This window comes from Vicugna pacos, chromosome 23 (genome assembly GCF_048564905.1).
Source record: "Vicugna pacos chromosome 23, VicPac4, whole genome shotgun sequence".
In the NCBI taxonomy this organism is placed as follows: Eukaryota; Metazoa; Chordata; class Mammalia; order Artiodactyla; family Camelidae; genus Vicugna; species Vicugna pacos.
Window position 1 is genome coordinate 11,046,028 of NC_133009.1, and position 23,823 is coordinate 11,069,850.

Consider the following 23,823-nt stretch of genomic DNA (forward strand, 5'->3'; position numbering starts at 1 on the left):
ATCAAAAGTCTCTAATATAAATAAAAGTCCAGCAGGGCTGGATCTGCCTTCTTTATCTGGACAGCCTGAACCGTCTACCTCTCACCACGACCCTTGCTTTCCCTCAGGATCAAGCATGAAAACATCGTGACCCTGGAGGACATCTATGAGAGCAGCACTCACTACTACCTGGTCATGCAGCTGTAAGTGACAGGTGACCCGCTTCCTCTCCCCAGGGCCCCTGGGTCGGTGGTGAGGGAAGGAAGGTGCTGAAAAGACAAAGCACGATTTAACTCAGGAGGCTCTGAAATGCTAAGAGCTCTTTCTGGTTCAATTAACAACAGGCTGCAATTGTGTGTATGTGTGCGTCCAAGTGTAGGGCAGAAACGGTGCCTCATTAGAAAGGGCTCCATGTCACTGTCATCAGAGTTCTGCCTGAGAGTGGCTGCTGTAGGGCTGGTCAGTGCTCTTGAGGGCTCAGCCTTGGGCTCAGAGATGCTACTGTGTATAAAATACATGTATAGTCACTCACACACACGCGCGCATCCATCTGCAAGCTCAGCGTAGCTGGATGCAATGTCTTTGACCGATGGGTTAATTTCACAGAAATTGTAATGAGCTAATGCAGGCTATTAACTCCTGGGCTCACCGGAGGCCCAGTGAATAGTGGTAGCAAGCAGCCAAGGAAATAAGCTTGGAGGGGCCCAGAGCAGCACTAACAAGTGAGCAAGGACCCTGTGGCACCTTAATGAGGCCAATGCAACAGGATTAGCACACAGTCACCCAGATGGCTAAGGGGAGGGAGAAAGGCGTGCAGGTTTAGATGTCACTGAAGTTCTGTAAAGACTCCCAGGCCTCTCTGAGTCAGGAATTCAGACTTGTGTACAAAGAGTATCTCTCTCATGGGCCTCCAGCTCCCACAGCAGAGCCCAGAGCTTCAAGACAGAAACAAAAGGAGCAGGATGTGTGCATTTTGATTGGAGAAATTCTACTCCCTTATTGCTGCATGGTGCTGTCATGTGTGCATTTCCACAACCAATGCCACCTGCAGTTACTACAGGAAGTTGAGTTCCTTCATGATATATAGAAACATTAAGAAAGTGACAAAAGATGAAACAGTCTGTCTTGGGAGGGAGGGAGTTCTCTGCCACTGGTATTTTCCGGTACTGACTAGAAAACTTGGCAAAAATAGTGTAGATGACGTTCGAGAGATGGATGTTGGACTTGATCTTAAAGCTCCTCTGAATCCTCAGATACCATACCATTTAAGCCTCAGAACACTACTCTGACAACACTACTATGACTCCACCTCGTAATGCCAGCTTTAGGCAGCTCAGCTTTCCAAAATGAGGAAAGAAATCCTGACATGAGCACAGTTAGCCTCATTTGCACACTTTCTCTTTCCTACTTCGTCTGATTTCAGCTTCACCTCTCCCTTTCATCATGGTTTCCTGTGTCCCAGGCCAGGAAAGAAGACAGCTAAGAAACATGTCCCCAGGAAAGGATTATTGGCTTCTTGCAAAACCCTAATCAGAGGCATTATGCATTTTAAAGGAAGTTACCAGGGAGAGGTCAATGGTTGGCCCAAAGAAATAACTCCCTAGTGATATTCCAGGTACCGAAAGGCTGCATTCTGAGATTGGGTTAGTCCTCTCTGCACCCCTCAAATCACAGCCTGCGGGCACCTGCCTGTTTAGCCACAGCTGTGCCCCATGGCTCCAGAATAAACACATTCATGTCCCTTCGGCCTGAAATAAGAACTGAATTCCTGCACTTGTCCCTGTGCCCACAGTGTTTCTGGTGGGGAGCTCTTTGACCGGATTCTGGAACGGGGTGTCTACACAGAGAAGGATGCCAGCCTGGTGATCCGGCAGGTCTTGTCGGCAGTGAAATACCTCCACGAGAATGGCATCGTCCACAGAGACTTAAAGGTGCCAAGGCGGGGTCCTCAATGGGAAATGGCAGTGACCTTGGAGGAAGCTGCATGGGTGATGGGCAGTCTAAGCTCTGTAAAATGAGAGGGTTGGACTTACTGATCCCTAAGGCCCCTTTCACCTTCAGATTCTAAAACAAATTTTGAGTTACTGAACCATCTGTATTAATTTGCACCTCAGCCTTCTCCTGAACTTTTCACTAGGTCTCACCCTATTAGGATACCAAGATCATCCACATGTTTCTCGAACCCAGCCACAGTAATGGACAAATTTAGTAAGTTATTACAGAGAGGCAGTGTTGCACCAGGCAGGTACCAGACTTTAGAGAGATTAGAGAAGATAAACTAAGGGTTGTTTCCTTCAGGAAACAAAATAACCTTAGGGTACTTGGGGACGAGAAGAGGGAAGGGTTAGTACATTAACTATAACTAAGCTAACTATATAACTATAAGTAAGTTAGTACATTAACTATCAAGCTAAGTAAAGGCAGGGCCAAAAGCAAAATACAAGGTGCTGGATTACAGAGGGTGAAGGTCCTCTGGACGAAGGAGGGAAGAATGGAGGGACATGAGTCTGACCTTGAAATTAGGAGCGCAGGACGCAGCTTCCTAAGAAATCATATACTGGGGGAAGGAAAGAGATGCATTTTTAGGTGATTATATCCAACATTACTTGATATTTCTTTTCTCCCATAGCCTGAAAACCTGCTGTACCTCACCCCTGAAGAGAATTCTAAGATTATGATCACAGACTTTGGTCTCTCCAAGATGGAACAGAGTGGTGTCATGTCCACTGCCTGTGGGACCCCAGGCTATGTGGGTGAGTATGGGACTGGAAGGGAGGTTCACCAGTTGGCTACATTCCACCACATGGATGTTACTCACAGAGAATTATTGTGAGGAGACCAGGTTCCATTTCAGGGATGATCCTGGTAGAACAGTCACTCATGAGGTTCAGGGCCAGCCAATGCATCTGGAACAACCCCTACTGCTCCCAAGTCCTGCATCTTTAAACACATTCTTCTCCTGAGTCCCCTTACCCCATCTGTACTCTGGCTCTCACTCTTGCAGATAGACCTCCAGCCTTTGTCTTTCCAGCCAGACCAGGGGCAGAAACAAGATCACAAGTCCAGAGATCAGTAGATTGCTGAGCGGTTGCGCACTAGCCCCTTCTCCTTTCTCCCAGTCCAGAGGAGATTTTAGCCCCCCACCCCCTAATTGTTGATATCCTGGAGGCATAGTGTTGAGCCTGGATCTGAAGAACTCAGCCATAGGCCCCAAATATATACCAAGGAAATGCCCTAGGAAACTGGCAGAGGTGGAGCCTCCTACCTAACAGCCCTGTAGGCTTCCAGAGCCCCCAAAAAGGTGAGAGTGGGCAGGGTACCAGGAGGGAGAATTCCTGGGATCCAAGGATGGAGAAAGTCAAAACTCAGAGCATCCACTGCTGCCCCTTCCCTCGTAGCCACTCATCACCGGGTGAGGGCTGGGAGTGGGAGGCAGAACCCTGACCCAGCGGAGGGACTCTCCTCTCTCCCCAAAGGAGAAGTTGGTCACTTACCAGCAGGCACTGAATCCCGCTGGATACAAACCCCTGGTATCTGGGATACATAGAGAAGGCAGCTCTCTACTGCCCCAGAGCAACCCGTCAGAGGAAGAGGCAGCTCGTTCCCTCACAGAGCTCTTGATCCGAAGGGCCAGACTAAGTTCTGCCCTCAGAAGGTAACAGAGCTGATGGGGCAGCTACTGCCTGCCCTCTGCAAGTGCCTCAATTAATGAAACGTCTGCCTTCAAGGACATCCCAGTCCAGTGGGAGAGAGATTCCCGGCTGAAAGGAGACACACGGTCCCTGCCCTGGGGGGCCCCCATCTGAAAGGGGAGACACAGGCCCTGCCTCCAGAGAGTACTCAGTCTAATGGGGGAAACATAGCCCTGGAGAACCCCGTCTGATGAAGGAGTCCTAGGCCCTCTCATGGGGGAACTTCCAGTCTGATGGAGGAAGATCTAGTCTGCTGGGAGAAACCCAGTCCCTTCCCTGCAGGAGTTTCAGCCTCATCCTAACCTTTGGCCCTCACCCTCAGCCCTCTCCTCTTGCCCCCAGCCCTGACTCTGCCTTTGGTTTGCTGCAGCTCCGGAAGTGTTGGCCCAGAAGCCCTACAGCAAGGCTGTGGATTGCTGGTCCATCGGCGTCATCACTTACATATTGTGAGTAGAAGCTGGCACTGGCTCAGTTCCTGAGCAATCTCAGAGCCTGCTCACCCTTCCTTCTCCCTTCTCTGTCTCAGCTCCTCAAGCAGCATCCACCTCCAAAGCATGTGCCAGTACACGTGCGCACGCACACACACACACACACACACACACACACTTACTCATACACACAGCACCAAATGTTCTTATCTTGATCTCCACCAGGTTATAAAAACAGAGCTCAGTGTGAACCCACTGCTCAGCTGCACGACACTGTTTCTTCCTGCAACCCCACCCCCATGTGCTGGATATAAATGTATTGAGTCCCACTCTGTGGAGTGAGCAGTGCAACAGGCAGAGGCCAAGCCAAGCTTGGAAGCCAAGCGGGCAGGATGTTCACGTCTCAGATTTCTCTCCTGGCAATGTCAGCCCGAGGCAGAATGATGGTCTGGATGAACCTGGTCTCTGCTCCTCTCCGCATGTTCCCAGGGTCTTCCTTCCAAACCTGCTCACCACCCCTTCCCCAGCAGCCCTTCCCACCTAGAGCAAACTTCACTCTTAGGAAAATAACTTGGGATTCTTCATTGACTCCTTAGTTCGTTTCCCTATTTCTTCAACTTGTGTTTTATAACTATTGTCTTCATCTACTCAACAAATATTCACTGTCCACTCTGTGCCAGTCAGTGGTTTAGGTACTAAAAAAATGATAAACAAAAGAGCCTAAAAAATTCCTCAGGAAACTTACATTCAAGTGGACGTTCTACCGTCCTTCTTAAAGATGTTTTATGCATCATCCAGGAGTCAGGGGAGGTACATGGAGAAGCAGCGAGGGCTTAGGGGAGATCATGTGCAAAGCGGCCTTTCAGGGCTGCCTGGTCGAAGCAGGCTTCTGCAGAAACACTTGATGGAAACTGCATCTTTCCTGAATCAGAAGCAGATCCGTGTCCCGGTCACGCTGCTGCTCGGGGCCCCTTGTTGCCTGGCCGTGGACATAGCGTGAGGCTGGACAGAGGGGAGAGGCTGGCCCAGGGAAGGTGGGCTCCTTCAGCGGCATACCTGCTTCCTGTCCCACTGCAGGCTGTGTGGGTATCCCCCTTTCTACGAAGAAACTGAGTCTAAGCTTTTTGAGAAGATCAAGGAAGGCTACTACGAGTTTGAGTCTCCATTCTGGGATGACATTTCTGAGTCAGGTAAGACCGGTGCACGTGAAGGACAAAATAACAGGCTCCAGGCAGAGGCTGCCGAGGGAAAAGAGCTCAACAAAGGATGACAGCCCTGGCTCTTGAAAGTCCCCGGGGAACCTTAGCGAACAGGTCTGCCAGGGAAAGTTGGAGAAATCTTCATCTGGTTCAAAGGCCAAGTAAATGGTTTGTATCTAAGGTTCGTGCTTTTGTTTTCCCGGAGACAAAACCACACTGTGCCCGGTAAAAGCGAGGGAGGTAGCTCAGATGAGGGGCCGGGAGGGCAGAGCCAGCCACAGGGGCGTGTTCCAGGCAGGAGTGGCGACCCAAGGCCGAGTTTTGCCTCTTTCATCCCAAGACCAAGAGCGTGCGACGTCTGTGTGTGGGAAGGCCAGCATTCATTACATGCTGTCGGGTCCATTACGTGGAGATCAGAGCTGGGAGAAGCCAGCGCTCACCCATGGAGGTGCTGGCCCTGAAGGTGCAAACGGGCACCCGACGGGCCTCAGGCACGTCGGCGCCTCGTGACAAGAGCTTATCTGTGATGCTGTGTGGGTGAGGCTGCCCAGAGCCTCTCTGGTGCTTTGTGGTGGGTTGCTGTTACGTGGTTTGGATTTTTTTTTTCTCTTTCAAGACTCTTAAAATTGCGTCTTTGGAAGATTAGCTAAAGATGCTTTTGCTGCCACCCACGAGCCTGGAAGTGAATTTCCATGTCATGAAACCTGGTCCTTAGCTGCTATGTCTTTGCTTTGTCCCCCTTAGCCAAGGATTTTATTTGTCACTTGCTGGAGAAGGACCCGAATGAGCGGTACACCTGTGAGAAGGCCTTGAGGCACCCCTGGTGAGTGCGGAACTGGGCGGGCCCTAGACCCCAGCCTGTGGCTCCCCAGGTACCACGCTGACTTGTTCACAATGTGTTTCCCCGGCATCTGAGCTGTTTCCTGTCGAGGCATCCAGGGAGCACAGACCTGCTCACCAGGTCCAGTTAGAGATGCAAACAGCATTGAATTACGTGGGTTCTGGCCCAATGGCGGCAGCTTGGTCATCAGTTGAGGAGGCAGATGCAGCGAGACAGGCAGCTTTGTTCTGTCCTTAGGGGCATTATTTTACTCTAGGGTCAAAGCCTCTTCCATGCAAGGTGCTTTGAGAACAAGCACAAAGCAACCAATTGGTAAAGCAGGTACATAAAGTCTTGAAACACTTCCTTTTCCTCAGGCTACACCCCTGCTCAAGAATTTACAAGTTCCCCAGTTCCCACCACAGCAGGCCTAGGGTTTCCCTAATCTGGCCTGATCTGTTACTCCAATGCCATCGCTCAGGGTTCCCAGCACACCTTCTCTGTCCCAGAAGGCCTAAGGGCTACAGTTCTCTCCCGGCCCTCCCCCGCCTCCTATGCCAAGCTCTTTCCACATCACACCTTGGCTCCAGCCATTGTCACCACCTAGAATGGCCTGCCCCCTACCTTGGATGTGGATCCTGAGCAGGTTCTGCCTTTCTCAGAAGCCCTGGCCCTTGCAGTCCAGGCAGACCTCCCCATCCCTCCATGTCAATTGCACCGCTCACCGTGAATTACTCTAGTTCATGGCATGAAACAAGGTTCCAGACCTATACTGTTAGGCCCTCGTGATCAGGGCCATGCCTGTTACTTCTCTGGGTCCCTCAGTACCTGGGAAGTACTATGTTCATGGCAGGTGTCTGAGGGACACTTAGAGGTAGGTGGGTAAGAGGCTAAGGGGACAGGAAGAGGGCAGCTTGTGTTGGGTGGCCTCACCGACAAGGGTTTTCAGGAGGAGGTGGGGGTTCCAAGCAAAGTTTTGAGCCAAAGGATGGTGATCACCCAAATGCCCTCTGGCATGGGGGTCAGTAGGAGATATTTGAGGCTTTGCTGGTCATATGTTCTCTAGGGCAACTGCTCAAGCGGCTGGCGCAGCAGGGAAGCCACAGAGCCCACAACTGAAGGGGTGGGTATGTCTGTGTCCCAGGGTGAAAACAGGCAGTGAGTACAGGCCATAGGCTGCTGATTCTGCTCTAAAGCAAGGTTTTGGTTTTGCTGAAGCATAGGCCCCCAGTGACCTGCCCCAGGGAAAGAGGAGTCCTGGTCCCAGCCCTTCCCTGCTAAGGGCTGCCCTCCCCTGGGGGGCTCCACTCAGCTCAACCTGGACCCATATCCACAGCCCCATGCCCAACGCCTGGCCGACTCCCTGGAGTCACCACCAGCCTGGTGTCCCCTCTGTGCCCACAGGATTAACGGAAACACAGCCCTCCACCGGGACATCTACCCATCAGTCAGCCTCCAGATCCAGAAGAACTTCGCCAAGAGCAAGTGGAGGGTAGGTGGTCCTCTCTGGGAGGCGGCAGGCTGTCTGGGCCCTGGAGGCTGGGCTGGGGCAGGTGGGATAGGGGCCTTCCTTGGAGCTTCCTGGCAGACACTGAAGCTCTCAGGACCCTCTTTGAACTGAGAAAAGGGCACATGGGTTTCAAGAGGCCACAGGGCAGAGGGCAAGCCAGAGGATGCGCTGGGCCCTCCGAGGATGCACAGGCAGAGGCTGGTTCGTGTCTCCTTAGCAAGCCTTCAATGCGGCGGCCGTGGTGCACCACATGAGGAAGCTGCACATGAACCAGCACAGCCCGGGGGTCCGCCCGGAGGTGGGGAACAGGCCGCCTAGCATGCCAGCCTCCGAAGCCTTGAGGCCCAGCTCCCCGGAGATCACCATCACCTCGGCACCTGCCCTGGACCAGAGTGTGGCGCTCCCCGCCCTGCCCCGCCTGCCCTGCCAGCACGGCCCCCGGCCCACTGCCCCAGGAGGCAGGTCCCTCAACTGCCTGGTCAATGGCTCGCTCCGCATCAGCAGCAGCCTGGTGCCTATGCAGCAGGGGCCCCTGGCCATCGGGCCCTGTGGCTGCTGTTCCAGCTGCCTGAGCATCGGGACCAAAGGGAAGTCCTCCTACTGCTCCGAGCCCACACTCCTCAAAAAGGCCAACAAAAAACAGTATGTATTTTTCAGCCAAAGCCCGAGGCCTGGCTCTGCTCAGCCTGGGTCTGCAAGAACTCAGGCAATGGAGCTGAAAGAAATTAACCAAAGGGCTTCTCCCCCTCAGAGGCAGCTCTGTAGGGTGTAAGGGCTCTGGTTGGGGGTAGAGGGTAAAGGGAAATGCTTCCAGTCCTGTCCCCACCCCTCACCAGCTGTGTGGCCACTGTCTTTTCAGTCTATATCTCTGTTTTCCATTTGCTCATCTGTAAAATGGGTTGATGAGATTATACGCACCTGCTCAGCCTGCCTCACAGAGGTCCTGTAAAGTTTTGGTGAAGCAACAGGGATTATAAACACCTGCAGAAAACGTTATATGTGAATGGTGGGCGTAGACTCCTCGAGTTTCCAGGGCTTCTGTGTTTGTAGGGGGAGCGGGGGGCTTGGATGTCTCGTCCATTCTCGCTGTTAGGGCTCCACTTTCTGAAGCTCATAAAGGAGGGGGCGGGGCTGAGCGGATGCAGGCACAGGAAACTGCCCTGGCTCTTCCTCCCTCAAATGCTCCAGAGCCTGCTGCTCGTTTCCTTTCCAGGAACTTCAAATCGGAGGTCATGGTGCCAGTGAAAGCAGGAGGCAGCTCCCACTGCCGGGTGGGGCAGACTGGAGTCTGTCTCATTATGTGATCCCCGGCGCCAATGCCTGTGTCACCGCAATTTTCAGGTGAGCGGACTGGAGGCAGGAGGGCCGGGGGTGAGGAGCGTCCGTTTCAGTAGGAAAGACCCGTCCCAGAGTCTCAAGGATGGGGTCCTGGGGGTCCCAGAGGCTGCGGCCCCACCCCCACCCTGAACCCCTTTCCTCTGCAGGAGAGATGCTCAACTCTGCCCTTCCAAACCTGGAGTCTACCCTGCAGCGGGAGGAAGGGGGAGCAAGCCAAGCAGGGGCTGATCAGGAGCAGCAGGCGGCTGCCACCTGGGGCAGAGCCTCACTGACGGCCCAAGAGTGAGCCCCCCGCAGCGGCGTGGCGGCCTCGCTGAAGCTGTGGGCGGGAGGAGCGGCATCCCAGCTTCCAGGTCCCCTGGCCTGCCTGCTCTGTGCCCCCTCCCCTACGTGCTGTGGCTCTGTGCAGTGTATGTAGGTAGCTCTTGCCCAGATCTGTGTCATTTGTCGTGAAAAGCTTAATGGGCTGGCCAGGCTGTGTCACCTTCTCCAAGCAAAGCCATACAGAGCATCTATCTACCCAGACTCCCCGCTCAGCGCACCTCCCTCCTGACTCTCCGGCCTCTGATCCCATGGCCAGAATGACCTGCCCACCTGCATGAAGGCGAGGCAGCTTCGTGGTCTGCCTGTGAGCTCTCCAAGTTCAAATCCCAACTCCAGGGTGAGCTCCCAACCCGGCCAGCCTCCTCCCACACACTGCTGACCCGCCTCCCTCCCTACCCTCGTCCAAGAGCAGTACCAGCTCCTCCAAGATGAAAAGAAAGGAAACCCACGACAAGGTCCCGTAAGGAATGGTTATCCTGGCCAGATGCCCTCCACGCACACACTCAGTGAAGGGACAATGGGAAGCCGACTGTTCATTTCAGCCAGTAATTCTAATCCTGCTTCTGCTCCCTGTTCTCCCTGAAAATCAGGCACAAGGTTCTTGTCCTTCCCCAGTTTTCTTGCCCAACCCCCTGCTCCCTCCACCTTCATGCTCAGTGTTGTGCTGAATAAAATGGACATATTTTTCTCTATGAGGCTTCATTTGGTTCTTCTCTAAGTCAGAAGCAGCTCAGGGACTTCTGAGCCTGTGTGGAGTGGAAAACGCCCAGAAAGCTTGAGGTCGGGGAGGACCTGGCGATGGCAGGTGCTGCTAGGCGCTCACAGTGGCCCGGGCACCTAGTGACCCAAGTGACGTTGGAGCCCAGGCAGTCCGCCCCAGCATCCATCCTCCTAATGCCTGTACCAGACGGATGTGGATTTGAGGTCCTGCTCTGCCCTGCCTGCCACATCCGTGGCCTGGCGGGGAGCTACTCAGCCTTTTGTGCCTTGGTTTCCTCACTTGTCAAATGGGAACATCAGTGCCACCTACATTATGAGATAACGCAGGTGACGGATCTAGCACAGGGCTCGATAAATAACGACTGTGATGAATAATGACCAAGAAGTTAATATAGATAAAATGCCTGGCACAAAGCCCGGGCCGCGGTTAGCACACAGACGTCCAAGCCGTTTCCATACCTGCTGACACACACACAAACACACACACACACACACGTCTGTTTACAGCGTCTTTTTGTGATCGCAAGAGACACAGGGTCCAGTCTTTGTGTGTGACTTTAAACATCTTACCTCCCTTTTCTGGATTTTCTGAATTTCTATTTCGTCATCTGTAAATGAGAGACTGGACAGTCGTTCAAAGATGATAACAGCTCCTTGGGTCTCTCCGGGGTGGACTCCACCCGACCCTGGGGCAAAGGGGCCCCGTCTCCCTAAGTTTGGGTGACGAGCCAGCTAGACGAAGCAGTGGGGGGACAGCCGGCACTTCACACGCCAGCAGGCCTCGGGCTTGCTCAGGGGAGCACCCAGGAGCCCCAGACAGGAGACAGAAGCAAGTGATAAGGGTTGACTTCATGGGGAGACAGACTGTTTTCCCTCTGTGAACCTTCGGGCTCCTTTCCAGAATCTTTATTCAGCTTTTCACTTGAGTATCATTTTTATTTACATTTTTGTGTTGGTCCAAGATTCAGCCCCAGTGGAGAATGAAGGGTGAGAACCCTGCCCAGCCAAGCTCCCTCCACCTGGCGCTCCCGGTCGCAATGACGTGGCCCGCCGCCACCATCTCTGTCCCTCAGATGTAGTTGTCCCACCAGATCAGGCTCAGCTGCAGCCCAGTAATCCGAACAGCGGCACCACAAGGCGGGCCAGGCTGGGCATTGTGCTGCATGACGGCCTCCTGGAGCCGGAAAGTCTCCCAACCCAGTGTGACCCCCAGAGGCGAAGAGGGCAGAGGAGCGGGGCCACGGGCTGGATGCCAGCGGTCACTTGCAGGTGGCGTAGTAGAGCACGCGCTCGTTGATGTGGTTGCGGATCCGCTCCACGTGCTTCTCCAGCCCCGACAGGTCGGCCGAGCGAAGCACGATGGCCTGGCTCCCCCGGAGCAGCTCCACCTCCATGTCTAGGGGACAGACGGAACACCGGGGGCGGGGGGCAGGAGGAGGAGCTGGTGAGACTCCCAGAGACTCCCAGCCCTTCCTTCCCCTCGCACCCACCTGGAGGCAGCACCTGCAGGAGACGTCACCTCCACGTCCACTTCCACGGAGGGGAGTCTGGCCCCAAGGCAGCTTTCTCCAGGCTCAGGCCTCTCTAGCCCCTCTCCCACTCTTAGAGACACACCATAGAGGCCAAACCCAGGAAGCTGCCACCCCAAGCATCCCCCTGCCCCTGCACTTCTCTGCTCTAGACAGAGTTGTCCCAGGCTGATGAGGGAGGCCACTGGCCCTAAGACTAGAAACCTGCTGCTCTTAGACCCAGCCAGCTGTCATCCCGCCAACGATCCTTAAGTGGGTAGGCACCAGAACTCCTCCCCAGCTTGTCTCCCCAGAATGTCACTCCAGAGAGACCTAGTCCTCCTGCTCTGGTCTGTTGGGTAGACCACCACCAGATTATGTGCGGAGGATGTGAAGGACGTGGTCTGGTCCAGCCCGTCCCTACTGTCATCCGAGGCAAGACCCCCCCACCACCCCACCACCACATTCATGAGAGTCGGTACCCAGTTTCAGCCTGAATTTTCCAGGAATAGGGCAGGGAGGCTCCAACTTCAGGCAGTTGGGGTTGTTAAAAGTCTTCTCATAAAGGCAGAATCTGCCCACATCTGGCTTCCACCCGATTTTCCCAGGTCGGTCTGGAGGGGTGTAGGAATCTGCTTGCTCTGTCTCCCACCTGGTAGTCCGTCCTTCACGTGTCTGAGGCCTCGCCCTCCGCAGATGAAACCTCCCTAGCTCCTTCATGCGCTCTTCATCTTACACAATCATCAGGCCTTCCCTGCCTCCCAGCCCCGGTCAGCCTCCCTCCGATGTATGCAGGTTCGTCAGCATCCCTTCTGAGATGTTATCAGCAGAGTGGAACAGGGTTATTACCAGCCTATCACCAGCGGGCACCCAGAAAGATCTGTGGGTCAGTACGACACATTTCTACAGCTGCTGCTCTGTTCCCTGGTCCTCGTCCCCAGAGTCTCCCTACCCGCGATCTTCCCCACACCCTACAATGAAAAGGAAATTCTCACAAGCAAGTAAATGTTTGCCGCAAGGCAAAACCTGAGCTTTTTCTGACTGGTCGGTGAAGGACTCACCAGTTACAAAATATTTTTAATGCCATTTTTAACGCTGCTTTGTAGTTATTGGCTCTTTTGGCAGGAGCAAGGCACTTCTGACTTACATCAAGCTTACAGTTCCTCAAAACTCTAGGGTCTTTTTCAGGTGAGCAACAACCTGCATGTGTTCATCACTTTACCAGTTATATAAAGTGTTTTCAGCTGCATTAGCCACCGAGCAGCCAGGCCTCACCTGAGCTACGCTTGTGAGTTTAGGTCCAAGCAAGGGCAGAGCGAGAGAGGGTTTTTCTCCTTAGTTTATCCTGTTAGTTTCAGCCCATCCTCTTAGACCTCTGGGAATGCCTTAGAATGACGGTTCTGTTACCTAGTGTATTAACTGTCTGTCATCTTAGACCTGATAAGCACGTTCTTTATCTTCGTACAAAACACTGATGGACGAGGCCAGGGCATGCACTCACCCAGCCCTGGGCTCCTGCATGTAGATCAGCCCCTCTCACCTCCCTCTTCAGGTGGGACTGGCCATAGCCTCCAACCTACTCACTGTCAGTTGGCCAGCCCACCCATCTCCAGGGTGTCCATCTGGCTAGCCAGGCAGATTTTTGTCAAAAGCTTTCTCTAAAAGTCAGAGCAACTCTGGTTGTGGCATTTGCTGGGCCCACCAGTGCAGTGACCCATCATCGGGTCTCAGACATCAGCCTGGTTCTTGGACATCCCTGTTCTCCTTTCTGAGGAACCTCAGAACCCTTTCAATATCTCCTTTCATTAAGTCTTGCCATATTCAAAATCTTTGGATGCTTTCCTACTGTCCCCAGGGCTGTCTACCCTCCCCATCCTGGCATCAGGGCCAGCCCCACGGACCCGCCACACTGGCCTCATGCTGCTCTCTCCCGCCTGTTCTGGTCTCATCAACCCTCCTCTCCAGTTGTGGTCCTGCCCGCATCCTCCGAACATGCCCTGTTCCCTCCCACCCCCCCATCCTGCTGGGCCTCCTCCTCCTCCTCACAGCCTCTCCCAGGCCTACTCATCCTTCCAGGCCCACCTCAAATCTTATCTTTTCTGAACGTTACCTTCACTGAACGTTTCTCTCTGACATTATTTATCCTCTGAACCTCTGGAGCGCCTATTTTCCGGGGCTTTTATCACAGACCACCTGGTGCTGTTAAATACAGTTCCATGAAGCTGACAGCCAATAGGAAAAAGGGCCCCATCTGGATGGCAAGCTTCTTGAGGGCAGGCTGAGTCTTGCAAACATCTCTCCTCTCCTCACAGCCCCACGATACTGGGCGTTCGGATTCCTGACTGACCTCACTTCCTGAGCACTTAGAGCTCCAACAAGAGGGGGCTGCAGAAGCCCTGGGTGGGGAGCAGCCTTCGGGGATGCCCCGCAGTCCACGCCCATGGACCATCCCCTCACCTTTCATCCTGTCCATCATCTCCATGGTCTCCCCAAACAGTTCCTCTGCCTCCGTCTTGACGGTCAGGATCCGGCTGCCCTGCTCCCCCAGCACGGGGCTCCGACCCAACCGGTCCTTCAGCTCGGCATATTTTTGCTTTACTCTCTCAAATCCCTGAAAAAGGCAAAAGAGTCTCCGTGTCACCATCATCGTCATCATCCAAAGTCCTAAAGGCCTTTGGCGAAAGGACTTGCTCTCCCCCAAATCAGCACAGAGATGCGGTGCCTCCTACTGTTCCCAGTGGGTTGGTTCTGCCTATGAAAACTCCTGGGCCACCAACTGTACCTTAACTTCTGTATTTCCCTCCCTCCAGCCACAGGCCCCATCATTCCCCACCTCACTGCCTGCGCCAGGGCCACGCACACAGTTGTCACCCAGTACGCTTGGCAGCTGGGCCATCGTACTGGGACTGCAGGTCCCCTGGGGATACTGAGAATGGCTCTTTGATTTTCTCGCTGATCTAAATCTGACTGTGATGGGGCTGAGGTTGAACTAAGCCAAGCGCGCCTGTCCGGGCCGGGCGGCCACAAAAGGGGACAAGCTCTGGATCGAGTGTCAAGAGACCTGCTCTTAGATGCGCTTTAGTCCTGGACAAAGTCACCACCTCATCTGTGAAGGGGGAGGAATGGGACAGGCCGTTTCCAACATCCCTGGGCCAGCTCCACCAAAGGCAGCTGGGGGGAGGATGCAGATGCCCGGCCACGTTTATGTTTATCCTGAAGCCCCTTCTGGATAGTTTAGGGTAACTGTTACTCTAAGTGCTTTGGAGCCCGTGGTCTGTGCTTCCTCAGGCTGACGCTGCCTTCTCCGTACCTCCTGGGCACTCAGCGCCCGCTCACTGGCCTCCTCTGCCAGCTGTCGGGCCTCTGCTGCCTGCGCCTGCTGCTGCCTGGCCTGGCGGCCGAGCTCCTCCATCCGTGCCCGGAAGCCACCCAGCTGCTCCAGCATGCCGGTCACCAGTCTTTCTGCTGGCCCCAGCACCTGCTGAACCTTGGTGGAAAGAGAAACCTGGGGTTTGGGGTGGGTCTCACAGACGGCAGCCTTCATTTTTCTGTCCTCCAATTCATCAGGCCACAGAAATTCTCTCCAACCAGGACATCATTCCAACCAGAACACTGTCCCTTCCCTTCAATCCCCAACCTGCCCCCTGGCATCCAGGCCTCCCCCTTCTCCGGCTCAGCTGACCCCCACACCTGCAGCAGCTCAGAGCCCACCCTGACTACTGTCCCCGGCCACGAGACCAGAAAACCAAAGTCTGGAAGCCAGGCCCAAGGCTTCTGACCCCCCTTCTTTAGGGCCCCAGCTCAGTTTCCACCCTGGTCACTATCTGACACCTTCTATGCCACCTTCTGTGCCTTCCATGAGTCTGTCTGTTCCCACACGCGGGGGAAGGAAGCCTTAATGCCTCACCTCGGCAACTCTGTCCTGGATGAGCCGGAGGGAGCGGCGGGTGCCTTGCATGGTGTCCTGGGCCTCCTGCAGCGCCACTGTGCCCTGCCGCAGGTTCCCCACCACATCCTCCACCTGGCCCTCCACTGTGTGGGCCCGGCTCCTGGGACCAGGGGAGCAGGAGGGAGAGGGGAGAATGGGTGCAGGGTGAATGAAGAGATGTGTGGTCCAACTCACCCCTCAGCCCCAGAGAATATCCTTTTCAGCCAAGGCCAAGGAGGAGTCTGAACTCGGGAGCTTTTCCATTCCAGGACCCCACCAAGCAGGTATGTCTGGGGCACCCTTTGGGCATGGTTTCCAATATGGACGGCGGGGCCACACGGCGTTTAGCATGGATGCTGTGTACCACTTCAGCATCCCCCACCACGGACAGCACCCCTCCCGTCTCCCAGCCCTCGGCCCCTCTGACCTGCAGAGGTTCTTCCCTTGCTTCCAGCAACAGAATCGGGGGTGGGGGGGGGCGTGCAAAACCCCAGCCTGATCCTGGGAGCAGTTCAGAGCCCAGGGCCGTACCTGGCCTGCTCAGCCTCAGCCTGGAGCCTGCGAGCCCGAGCAATGTCCTGCTTGGTCTGGGACAGCACCAGGTCCACGTTGGGGAGCCTGGCTGCGATGGCCTGGATCTCACTCATCTTCTGCAGGACCGTGGCAGAGTCCGTGGGCAGCCACAGGGCCAGCACGGCCTCGCTGACCTCCTGGATGGTGGCTGCGTCGGTGTCAGGGTCTGGAAGACAGCAGTTCATTGGATCAGGGGAGCCCAGCCACCTCCCTCAAAGATAAGAGGCCTCTCGGGGCTGAGCAGCACCCGTGGGGAGCACCGCTGTGGCATCTCTGTCCTGGCTGCCCAGGGAGCTGCCGCCGCCTCCTGGGCACACTCAGGCGCCCTTTCTCTGAGAACTTCCGGGGACGCTGCTGTGGGAGGATGACTGTTGGGACAGCTGTGGCAACTGCGTGGTGCAGCAGGAAACGGCAGGCTGGGGAGAAGGAGGTGGTGCCAGACAACTGGGACTGAGCAATGCCTGGAGCACAAACACAATCAGCCCTAAACTGGGGAGACCTGCCAGGAACTGGAACTGCTTCCTTGGCAGCAAGACCCCTTCCACCTGCCCCTCCTCTGGCCGGAGCGCTCATCTTTGCCAAGGCGGATAAAGATGAGCAGTCTTTGCTCACATGCCGCCTTCTGAGAGAGGCCAGCCCAGACCATCCAATTACAACTTCCACCCTCTGCCCACACGCCTTATCCTCCTTCTTGGCTTTATCTTTCTCCCTGACGTTTATCGCCCCGCCAGGTGCCCGACACTGAGCTCACTTATCTGGTTTTCTGTTTGTTTCCTCACTAGAATGTGAGCAAGATGAGGGCAGGGACTGGCTTTCTTCCACAGCCACATCCCAGCGTCTAGCAGGGCGCCCGGCACTTGGAGGCACTCTGTGTTTGTAGAATGAATGAAATACTGAAGGGGTCCAGTCCCAGGCCTCCCCTTTACTCTTCAAGCAACCTGGGACAAGTCAACTGGCTTCTCTGAGCTCGGTTTCCTGATCTACAAAATGGGAATAGCGATCCCCAACCTCCAGGGATAAAATGACACAATCAATTAGCAGGAATTTGCCAAACCAATTCTGGGTCAGAGAGTAAGGTCAGGAGTCCAGAGATGGCATCTCCTCCCCCGGTCACTTTGATAGATTCAGCTGGTACTGAGGTGGTAGGGAAGGGGGCGCCCGCCCACCCAGATGGTTTGCACTAGGACTAGAACTCCCCGGGGGCTCCACGCCCAGCCTTACGCTGCAGTCCGAGGGTTTCCTCACCAGCTGGCTACACAGGTCCCAGACCCAGTCCCGTCCCCGTGCCAGATGGAAGGACATTTCTGGAAGGCGGAAACCACGCCTCTTTATTGCTATGTCCCTTCGGGGCCAGAGCAACACAATACAGGAACCCAAGGCATCTTGTGGCTGAGTTTACTGAAGTGGGCATTTTTCCAACTCTGAGCTTTCACAAGGACCTCCCCATAGAAACCACCAACCTCTCACCTAACCCAGAGTCCTACTCTCAGAACAAGGTTCACATGAGTCTTCCCCAGAAAGCCTCCCACGGAAGCACACTCCCACCCCGCTGCTCCCTTCCTGCTTTCTGCATCACTTCGGCTGCCCCCAAGGGCTTGGTCTGGGTTACACTCAGTCTGGTGGGCTCCCGAGTCTCGGGGTGGGATCAGCAAACATTCACTCCTCCGAATAGCAGGCTGTCGGGAGCTGAGACTGTGCATTAAATTGGGCTTGCTCCCTGCCTTCACGGAGCTCGAAATCTAGCGGGGCCAGGAAACACAGCCCTGAGTGACCAGGGTAAGCACGGGGGCTGGGCCGGCCTTTGCAGGGGCACCGAGCCCAGGCTGATGGGCCCAGGGAGGTTTCTTGGAGAGTGAGGTGCCTGGGAGATTCTAAGAGGATGAGCAAGGATTAGCCAGGTCAGGAGGTGGGGGGCAGGGCAGGGGAGACAAAGCAGGGAGAGGAGAAACATTAGCAAAGGCAAGGAAGCAAAAGTGTGTGTGTGTGGTGTGTCCTCACAATGCAATAATCTGGAGTGTGGATTCTGGAGTGAGGTGAACCCTCCTTCCAAGCTGGATGCCCTTAGGCAGGTTTCTTAACCTCCTGGTGTCTAGAGTCCTCATTTGCAAAGTGGTAGGCAATTCGGGTTAAACAATGCAATGCATGGAGAGCAGCGCCTGGCACTTGGTAAGAACTCAATAAAGCTGATCTATTACTTTCATCATCCCCATTGAAGACTGGGAAAGACAGCGTCCACTGGTCTTCCCCTCTCCCACCCTCGCTGTGACCCTGCGTGTCCACAGCAGCTGGTACCCGTGTCTCCTGTGTCAAGTCTCTGGAGACTAGGGCCCACAGCCAGGGAGACTGTAAGAATCGTCCTCGGTTCTCCCAGGAGCTGCTTCTCTCTGCCCCTTGTCCTGTCCAAGGACTCAACCTGAGACACAAGTACAACTGAGGGGACAGCAGGAGCCCGCTAGCCTGGCAACTCTCTGCCTGGGCTGCGCCCCGAGGACAGGCTTCCTACCCACATCCCGCCCCTGGCTGGGTTTGATGCAGGGAGAGGGGCCATCCAGTCTTCCTCAGCTTCACTCAGGAGAAGCCTTCCTAATCTGCGGGTCCGAGCCTCAGACTTCCATCCAACGTCAGGCACCATCTCCCTGCATCCAGGTGACACTCTCCCCCGTTCTGGGGCTCTCGGGGAGGCTGATTCCAGCACGGCCTCAGGCCAGCCGGGGCACCTCAGCACAGCCTTCCTGCCTCAATCCAACCTGCCACCTGCACACAGGAGGGGACTTTGGCCTCTCGGAGCATAGGCACCACAATAGTAGCAGGAAGAATGACTGCCACTACACCAGGCCCTCAGCTCATGTTAACTGGGCTCCCAGCCAAGCAGATTCCCCGGCAGGGACCAGAAATCTAATAATATCAGCTCATATTCCTGCAGCACCTTTAATTTTTCAAAACACATTTTACATCAGTTGCTTGATGCCTGGAATAAACGTGAAATCCTACCATCCCAGTTGGCAGAAGCCAAAGACGAGGCCGAAGAGGAAAGCAACTTGCCCAAAGTCCCCCAGATGCCCAGAGTCCTGTCCGGGGATCTTCCCACTCCCCAGGGTGGCAAGGGAGGGGACTGGGTTCATTTATTCATTCGACCAACATTGAGTGCTTGTCTAGGTCTGGCATCATGCTGGGTGCCAGGGACCCAGTGAACAAGATAGACGCCTTCCCTGCCCTCTTGGAGTTTAGAGTCTAGTGGAGAGACAAACACACTCCTGGACAAATGAATCCAACCACCCCAGCCTCCCAGGCTTGGAGCAGCGCAGTAAAGGTCAGATTCCAGAGGGTATTGGCGTGGACGGGGGTGACCAGATGGGGTGGTCAGGAAAGGCCTCTCAAGGGAGATATCTAAACGCAAACCTGGAAGGCAAGAATCGGTGGCCTCAGAGACAGCATTCCAGGCAGAGGAAGAGCAAGAGCCTCTGAGGCTGGCAAGAGCCTGGTCTGTTCAAGGACAAAGCGGAGAGGATGCAGGCCACATCCAGGAGGTGACAGAGACCAGTGAAGGATTTAAGGCTTAAGTGGGATGTGACCCCACCCCCACCCCTCACACATCTTTCAAAGATGTTTCAGGCTGTTCTGCTGAGAACAGGCCATGGGGGAGCAGGAAGAGACATGGGACCACACCCAGAGGCAGTGGCAGCCTTCCAGGTGAGTGACGGGGGCAGGCCCAGGGGCCATGGAGACCAGGGAAGCAGCTGGACAGGGAGCACGGCACTCAGCGTAGAGGGGAGTCAAAACGTCAGCCCAGGGAAGGGGGAAGACCAGCTCACCTGAGAGGAAGTCCCGGACCTGCTGGATGAGGAGCCGGGTGAGGCTGACGTCTTCCTCCATCCTGGAGCGGCTGGCACTCACCTGGGTCTCCAGGCGCTGGGCCTCTGATTGCACCTGCGAGGCGGCTTCCTCCGCTGCCCTAATCTGCTGACACACACGATGGGTCAGCCGCGGTCAAGGCCCTAAGAGAGCCTCTCAGCAGCCCCGGGGATGCTGTGGGCACCTGCTACCCAAGATCTACACGGGAAACATTTGTAACTGACTCAGTTTGGCCCTGGAAGAAATGATGTGAAAACACTGGCTTCAAACAATATCTGTCACTTGCTGTGGGGCCACGGGCAAGTCACTTGGCATCTCTGGGCTTTCATTTCCTGGCTGAAAAATGGAAACTCTGACTCGCCCAGGTGCTCTGTCCCCTCTGCCTCCTCCTAGGCGTGCCAGCCCCGCCTCTGCCGCACCTACCATCTGCCTGGTCTGCTGGAGCTGGGCATTGAAGCCCTGCAGCTGCTCGGCCACCTGCCCTGCTGTCCTGAAGGCTCCACCTGCCCTGGGAAGGGTGCCTCTGCAGTGGGAGCCACAAATCGTGCCGTTGTCTCGGGGACACAGCTCTCCTGGGCAGTCTCCTGGGGTGCAAGCCATCTGCCTGGAGCCCCCACAGAGCTGTGGAGAGATGGGGGACATCAAAGAGGGTCCCCAAGTCTCCTCAACAATCGCTTCTACCCCACACCTGGGAAACAAACAGCCAGACATCTCTATGGCAACCGGATACCAGAAACTTGTTTCTTCTTGAGCACACCGTGAGGGACTAAGGGTCTGGACTAGTGGGGACGCGGTAAGTTCACATCGCCCCAATGGGAAATGGGGTGCAGCAGTTGGTGAGTGACAAGCTGGAAGTGGGGCCCCGTGGCAGGAGTCACCTTGTTGACGGTGGGTGTCAGATCAGGCAAGGAAGCCATCTCCAGTCTCAGGGCCGTGAGCCGGGGACCACCGGCTCCTCCCCCTCCTCCCACCTGCTGCTCCAGCCGCTCAGCCTCCCTCCGGCTGTCCCTGAGCTGGAGCAGCAGGCGCGAGCTGTCGGAGACCCGCTGAGCAGCCTGCGATGACCGCTGGTAGGCCGCTGTCAGCATCCGGAAGGCTCCTGTGGGAAGAAGCGGGGGAACTGTGCCGAGCCTGGACCTGGAGGCCTGGAGGTGGGGGTGGGGGTGGGCAGGAGGGGGCGTGGCCTGGTGTCTGGGCGCCCCTCCTCACCTGAGGGATCAGCGGTGCTTATTTTTTCAAACTGCTCCCTCTTGCTCTGATACAGCATGAGGAGGCGATTGAAGCTCCTGTCCAGATTCTCCAGGTCTCCTGGGAGTGACAAGGTCTCTTCCTCCAGGGGCAGGTCCAGCTGCAGGCCCTGGAGAGTCCGCCTGAGGTGGGAGAGGAGCTCCCACTAAAACACAGGAAGGGGGTTGCCTCCCCACAACCAGGCATTCCCGTGGAGAAACTGCTACTGAGTCAGGAAAAACAGGCCTTCAGCACAAGCCACAGGCCAAAGAGGGCTCTGCTGGGCAAAGGCCGCAGGCCTCCCTCCACCCCTCCGCAGGCCGATCTCCCTCCTTGGCATGTGTGGTGACCCTAACACTCCCGACTGTCCCCCACCCCCGCCCCCACACGGCTTCCACGAGGAGCATCCCCGGACCCCTCCTCCCTCGCTGCAGGCTGACGTCGGCCACCAGGCTCGAGTCTGTGTCCTGTGGCCCACACTGCCCACGGCGCTGCCCGAGCTGCTGCCCACTGGTTGTCTCCCCCTGAAAGGGGTTGTCTGCCTAGACCCAGCACCACTGCACGTTCAGGGAGTCTTGGCCCCCACGCTCTCTGCGTGGGCCCCACCCACCACCCTTCCCTCCCAGCCCCGTTGCATTCCCCGAGTCCCAGCTTTGCTCAGCATGGCCCGTCCTCCTGGAAGACCCCAGGCCTGCACATCCGGCCCACCAAATGCCCATGGACTCCCTGCTCAGTTCTGAGACCGAGGTCAGTGGCACACCTGGACGGCTCTGGGCTCCCCCGCAGTAAGGGAGGTTTCAGGGAATGCAAACTCATTATAAAGACTTCCAGAACCAAACATCACTGAGAAGGCAGCCTCTGCTGGTAGGAGGGGGGCTGTGGGCGGACCGCTCTCTTTCCGAAGGCAAATGCAAGGTATTTTTAGAGCCCTGCCTCCCGCTGCCCTCCACTAGGGTGACTAATCCAGAGCTGACTCTCCCGCCAGCAGCGGCAGCGCCTGACACTTGAAAGAGCACGAGGCTTGGGCTCGGGCCTGTGCTCTGAGTCCCCCGCTCTGCCCCTCGGGGGCCACGTGGCTCTGTCACATCACCTACTGCGCCTGTTTCTTCATCTGCACACCAACTTCCTAGGACTCATGTGACAGTTAAAAGAGAGGCTTCTGGGACAAGGCTTGGTAGAGGGTAAAGGGCTGTCCCGATGGGAGGAAGGACCAGCATGCCCCTAGGCGGGCCCATGGGGCGTAATGCCTCTCAGTGCTCAGCAGGGAGAGGGAATGACCTGATGGAGAAGATGGCGTTGGCCACCTGGGCCACCTCCTGCTCCGGGACAGAGGCACCGCTGAGCATCGCTTGGATCTGCTCCATCTTGCTCTTGGCGTCCAGTATCCGGGAGGCCAGGCCATGGTCCTCCAGGCCTGGTCCCAGCCACAGGCTGGCGGTGGCGTTGCGGAGGCTGCCAAGGCGCAGGGCCCGCTCCCGGAGGCCGGCGTCGTAGATCTGGAAGCAGGGGTGGCAGGCCACGCACACGGGGTAGCGGTCGCAGTAACCTCGCTGGCACTGGTCGCAGCGTGGTCCGGTCAAGCCGGGGCGACAGAGGCAGCGGCCCGAGGCCTTGTCACAGCCCGGCCCCTCGGTTCCCCGGAAGTCACAGTCACAGGCTAGGGTGGGAGAAATGATGGTCAGAGGCCAGGGGGTCGGGAAGATCAGGTGTCTGGTGGGGAGAGCCCGAGGAGGAGGTCTGGCTTCAGGGTCTTTCAGGCTTAGAATAAGATGGTCAAGGCCAGAACGAAGTCACGGTGAGGAAAGCAAGGAAGGCGAGCCCTCCCACGGCACCTGGCGCGTGCCAGGCACTGTGCTGAGCCTCACGCTCGCCGTGCACACACAGTCACGCCTCTGACCTTCACACCCACTCTGCGACAGAGGACGTTTGTTTTCTCATTCTTACAGATGAAGCCACTGAGGCAGTGTGCCCCTTCCCAAGACAAGGAAACTGAGGCCTGAAGAGGGGGTGACTCCCCTAGAGGCGACAGAGCTGAGACCTCTTCACACCTTGTCAAACTGACTACCCCCCAGGGCTCGCCTTCTCCATCTAGGAAGAGAGAGGACATGTCCTCCCTACTCTGCCACCGTCCTGGAGACGGCTTCTGGGAAGAGCTTCCTCGGGGGAGTGGGGACAAAGCAAGCCTCCTGCTCAGGGGACGGGGGACATGGCGATGGCCAGACATCAGCCCTGGGCAGTGGTGGGGAGCGAGCACTCCCACAGGTTGCCAGGGCCCGTGTACCAGTCTGGGATGTCCTCCCACATCACACACGCACGCGCATCCCTCCTCAAGTCCACCCAGGCACACACCCCCGCAGCCTCGGTGTCCCCCACTCAGCGAGCACACCTCGGCATCCAGCGGCCACGTCTCCATAGGTCCTGTCGGGACACCGGCGGATGGCTGCAGCATTGCAGGTCAGGCCACCAAACCCTTCCCGACAGGGGCACTGTCCTGTGAACTGTCGAGGAGAGCCTGGTCAGGGAGCCGAACCTCCCTGGGTGCCCCCAAAGCAAGGGCTCCCACTAGGACCCAAGTTCTGAAGTCCAAGCCCAGGACGGCCCTGCAGAAGGTGTGCGAATGTGGCATTACCAAAGGCTGAGAGCCACAGAGGGAGGGACATTTGGTGGCCTCCCCAGGGACATGGGGACAGAAGCAGCCAGGCCCGCCTTTGAAAGGCCCAGAAGG

At 56.2% G+C, this 23,823-nt stretch overlaps 2 protein-coding genes across 7 annotated transcripts in view; one reads left to right on the plus strand and one right to left on the minus strand.

Moving 5' to 3' along the window:
- Window positions 1-9,982, plus strand: part of CAMK1G (calcium/calmodulin dependent protein kinase IG) — a 28,233-nt gene extending 18,251 nt beyond the window's left edge. Inside the window, exons 5-14 of the mRNA XM_072948243.1 lie at window positions 108-182; window positions 1,772-1,910; window positions 2,609-2,732; window positions 4,042-4,117; window positions 5,177-5,289; window positions 6,043-6,121; window positions 7,523-7,610; window positions 7,846-8,270; window positions 8,842-8,969; window positions 9,113-9,982. Of these exons, the coding sequence (XP_072804344.1) occupies window positions 108-182; window positions 1,772-1,910; window positions 2,609-2,732; window positions 4,042-4,117; window positions 5,177-5,289; window positions 6,043-6,121; window positions 7,523-7,610; window positions 7,846-8,270; window positions 8,842-8,932 (1,210 nt within the window). The 3' untranslated portion in view covers window positions 8,933-8,969; window positions 9,113-9,982. The remainder of the gene's footprint in view (window positions 1-107; window positions 183-1,771; window positions 1,911-2,608; window positions 2,733-4,041; window positions 4,118-5,176; window positions 5,290-6,042; window positions 6,122-7,522; window positions 7,611-7,845; window positions 8,271-8,841; window positions 8,970-9,112) is intronic.
- Window positions 9,983-10,882: 900 nt separating this feature from the next.
- The window catches only part of LAMB3 (laminin subunit beta 3), a 141,357-nt gene continuing 128,416 nt past the window's right edge, over window positions 10,883-23,823 (minus strand). For all 6 annotated transcript variants that reach the window (XM_072948481.1, XM_072948482.1, XM_072948483.1 and 3 more), the window contains 11 exons: window positions 23,485-23,596; window positions 22,377-22,755; window positions 21,081-21,241; window positions 20,750-20,970; window positions 20,295-20,492; window positions 19,832-19,976; window positions 15,978-16,185; window positions 15,426-15,567; window positions 14,829-15,005; window positions 13,976-14,129; window positions 10,883-11,406 (listed from right to left, as the gene is read on the minus strand). In XM_072948481.1, coding sequence (XP_072804582.1) covers window positions 11,270-11,406; window positions 13,976-14,129; window positions 14,829-15,005; window positions 15,426-15,567; window positions 15,978-16,185; window positions 19,832-19,976; window positions 20,295-20,492; window positions 20,750-20,970; window positions 21,081-21,241; window positions 22,377-22,755; window positions 23,485-23,596 — 2,034 coding nt within the window. In that variant the 3' untranslated portion in view covers window positions 10,883-11,269. The remainder of the gene's footprint in view (window positions 11,407-13,975; window positions 14,130-14,828; window positions 15,006-15,425; window positions 15,568-15,977; window positions 16,186-19,831; window positions 19,977-20,294; window positions 20,493-20,749; window positions 20,971-21,080; window positions 21,242-22,376; window positions 22,756-23,484; window positions 23,597-23,823) is intronic.